The sequence below is a fragment of the Pezoporus wallicus genome, unplaced genomic scaffold (genome assembly GCF_028554395.1).
Source record: "Pezoporus wallicus isolate ANWC-B61680 ecotype Strahan unplaced genomic scaffold, APGP_CSIRO_Pwel_v1 contig_7000, whole genome shotgun sequence".
Taxonomy (NCBI): Eukaryota; Metazoa; Chordata; class Aves; order Psittaciformes; family Psittacidae; genus Pezoporus; species Pezoporus wallicus.
The window spans coordinates 113,870-117,878 of NW_026642512.1; the positions used below are offsets into that span (position 1 = coordinate 113,870).

Here is a 4,009-nt window from a genome sequence, read left to right on the forward strand (position 1 = left end):
GCAAACTGCAGCAACACCAGTAAGTTAAGCTGAGTATTAGTTCACCAGTAGTCCTTTAAGGAGGGAAACAATTTGGTACACAGGTTGCAGTGACCACGGAAGAGCCACTTATACATGAAACAGCAATGAACAGCTCAAAACTATTGTACAAGGACATTTTAACCTAGAACAGGCCATTTTGCCTGTATGTGCTGAAGAAGTGTTTTGTGCCAGGGATCAAAACTGTCCTCCAGCGTAAGAACACTCTGCAAGTGAAGAGCTACCACTTAATTTAGTTCGGCTTAAACATAAAAGATTGTACAACATCTACAAAATAAATCCACACACAAAAAAAACCCATCCTGCCCATCCAAACTCCAGAATAAATAAAGGATTTAGCAAATGTTGTAAAGTGCATTCTATTTTGTTGAGGGAACATGCAGGTGATGAAACAGGAAAATAACAGCAGCCAAAACGAGAATATACAGATGGTAAGTTTATAGCAACTCATATCTATTTCTTCATTAACTGAAGAAACAGCTAGCTGCAGCATTCAGATAAAGATGCCAGCCATTAAACACTACCAGAAGAAGCACCTTGGGAACTGCTGAAATTTTCAGCATTCAACAAATCACTATACAATATGGGCAGGATGAAAAGTACTTCTGACGTCTATCATTATGTTGTGCCATATAAACAAGGTACTTATGGTAATGACATGATGAAGGCACAGTGTGAGGTAATCAGATTATATACCAACACCTATATATTAATTATAAGAAAAAAAAAAGAGATTAATTCACATTCAAGATGAAAACTTCACAAAGAATAGAATCCACATAATGGATGTACAACATGTCAGAAGTAAACCGAATTCCACGCTACATATACAATAAACATCCCTTTTAATAAAAAGGAACTTTTATATTCAGTACAGCATATAGAGTGACAGAGCTGTCTAGTCAGCCCTTCAGACAACTATGAAATAGCTTCCCTTCAGATACAGCAACTGAGAATTTGGCAGCAAGGAAGCTGGCTCCATCTTACAGATGGCAAATACAATTTTCTTCTGTACCTCAGATGTACATCAAAAAAAAGTTCCATGATCAGATAGCCTAGGTAGGTCTTCTTTTACACTACTCATCTGGATAATTTTTATACATTTAAGCAGAAATGAAAAAAAAAAATCTTTCTTTCTGTGTATTTACAGGCCAAATTTAAGAAAGTTTCTCCCTTTTCCATTTTTGAAGACAACATCTAAACAATTCTACTGCTTGTCATTCATCCCCATGCCTGAGTCTTGCAGTAATGCAGTACAAGCTTGCCATCACTTCCAAAACACTGCAAGAAAACAAAAGAAATCAAGACAAGGGCTGTTAAGATTATTCACGGGCTAGCATATACATGAATCAAAACAAACAAAAAAGCCCCCCCACCAGATAACTGTGTCATAGAATAGCTACTGGTAACAAAGCTCTCCATCATAATGGGAGGCATGACAACATCCTGTATGTGAATGAATACATTTACAGGGATTGTATGAAGTCATGTCTCTCTAAATCATACTTATACATATCTGTCATTATCAATTACATTACATTAAATGCAAGAGACCACCAGCTTTGCTAGGCATAGTAACAATTTTCAAGTCCCAGAAGTATACCAGCAAATTCTGCTAAGCACAGTTGGAAAGGATATTTAAGGAGAAAGTCACCTCATAGAGGGTCCCAACTTCTTGGTCTGGAGATGGAGCAAAAGACTGGTTTACATATATGAACTGGAAGAAAAAGAAAATAGAAGATGGAGAGCTCCCATACCTCTCACAGATTACACGGAAGAAACATTCTGCTGCCAGAACTGGGTAAATCTGTCCGCTGTTCACCATTTATGATCTTCAGAGTCCACACCAAAATACCACAAATTAGTATTTCTACTTTGGTGTGGAGGGGTAACATGACTTCCAGGAGCTACCCTTGACTGGCTGTGCTGCTTTCCTTCTGCAGCAAACTGACTCATCAGCCTCCCATACAGCAGCACAAAATGAACCTACTGTTTTGGTCTTTACTCTCATTTCAAGTATGCAAACCATTCCCACTATCCCAAATTTGCTCAGTTATAACAGCAGTCACAGAAATTACAAAACTTTTTGTTCTAAAGTCATCCTTCTCACTTCCTCTACCAAACGTACATACATGCACACAGTAGCTACTCCATAATGTCTAAGAGGGCCTTGGAATCTGCAGCGTGAGATCGTGATGTGTAGTACAGTAAACTCTGCTATTTCCAAAGAAGAGTTATTAAATTCCCAGGGCTTTGTTCCTGAAGTATAGCTGTAAGCTTAAACCACACTGGAAGACTCCATGTTCCTGTATTTCCCCCCCCCCCCCCCCCCCGAGATAATGAGATGGAAGTTAATGAATTAAACTGTTGATAATACCTATGAACACTGTTGATAATATCTATGAACAATAAATACCTGAACTATTAGTCTTCTTTGAGATAGAAGATTCTTTTTTCCCCTTCTTTGGGGAAAAAAAAACCAAACCCTTCAGGATTTCTAGATAAGAGATACATAGTGAAACTCTTTAGCTTATGTGTTTAAATAAGTGCCTGTAGACCAAGAACAGGGTGATTTAATCTACACTTTGGCTACACATTTGACTGTTTTAATGAGTCCAGTTTTAACTTTACATCTTAAATGAAAGCTTTGAAATGTATGTATCCCTGTTAAGCAAAAAACTAGTACAATCATATTTCTGACTCTGTTCCAGCTCTTCCAATTTTATCAGAAGGCCACTTGGGCTGCACATGAAGGAACACATAAGCAATATTGGTAATATGCTGCCAAACTGTGAATGTTTCTAAGGTACTCCATTTTAAAGAGAAGTCAGTCCTACTAGTAAGTAAGCTGTTTGAGAAGTTTTGAAGAAAACAGACATCAATATTCAGAACACCAACCCCAAACACTTTATAGACTTTCCCCCAAATACTCCCTTCTGTATACCTGACTTCTACAATTACACTGTGCGTATGAACCTTTCACTGAAACGCATCATTGCATTTCACATTGCACACAGCTCTGTATGGCAGCATTAGACAAGAACAGACACTGCAAAAAGCCCATAGGTTGCATGGAGTTGAGCACCTGAGCACATCCAAACTGCACCACGATGGCTCATGTAAATGTGCACAGCTGTGTGTACTTTGAATAGTTTTCCTGGTGTCCCTACACCAGTTGTCTACCAAAAGCCGTGGTCTACATACATATAGCATCCCTACAAGGTGAAACGACTCGGCCTCGGGGTGTGCAGAGTTCCCTGCCACGGCTATTCCTGCCCTCCCCGGGATGTGTAGGCCAGGCTACCAGCTGCGCCTACCAGCTGCTCAGAGGCCATTAGCTTGAGGAACTTCTTGATGAAGTCGACGAGGCTCTGGATGGTGCGGGTTCGTTCCACGGCCCACTTCTTGGTCTTCATGATAGGGGTGTCGCCCACGGCCTTGAGCAGGACGTCAACTGCGGGGATTACCGAGCGTCAACAGCGCGCCCCCACTGGCCGGAGCCTCCCACTCACCACCTCCGATTGGCCAGCGCACCTGCCCGTCATCCACAGACCCGCCCACCTGCCCCGGCGGTGGCTTCTCGCACCCTTACTTTTCTTTTTCGTGTCTCCAGTGGCCTCCTCGGTGCCCGGTGAGCCGGCCGGAGGAGGGGCCGCATCAGCACCCCCCGCCGCAGCCCCGCCGTCAGGGGCTTCTTCCCCGGCTTCGCTTCTTTCCTCGCTCTGAGGCGACGCAGGCACCGGCTGCTCCTCCACTTCCGCCATCCTACTGCAGAGGGGAGTAGCTGACCGGAAGTAACGCTGCACGGCGGGAGGGCCTGTGGCTGCGCAAGGCGTTTCGTTCCTTGTGGGCCACTGCCTTCCTGTCAGGTGACGGGGCGGGGCGTTGCGCGAGGTTGCGCGGGTTCGGGACGTTCAGCTGCTAACGGGCCGCCGGCGGCGTGTTGCAGTGCGAGCAGTTGCTGCGGCCT

The 4,009-nt window shown here is 43.5% G+C and overlaps 1 protein-coding gene across 1 annotated transcript; it reads right to left on the reverse strand.

The window, feature by feature from the left end:
• Nucleotides 1-867: 867 nt before the first annotated feature.
• Nucleotides 868-3,813, reverse strand: ATG12 (autophagy related 12). Its single transcript, XM_057430845.1, has 4 exons — nt 3,632-3,813; nt 3,357-3,493; nt 1,694-1,756; nt 868-1,320 (listed from the first exon to the last, which is right to left on the reverse strand). The coding sequence occupies exons 1-4, from the start codon at nt 3,801-3,803 to the stop codon at nt 1,261-1,263; spliced, it is 432 nt and encodes a 143-aa protein (XP_057286828.1). The 5' UTR covers nt 3,804-3,813; the 3' UTR covers nt 868-1,260.
• Nucleotides 3,814-4,009: the final 196 nt, after the last annotated feature.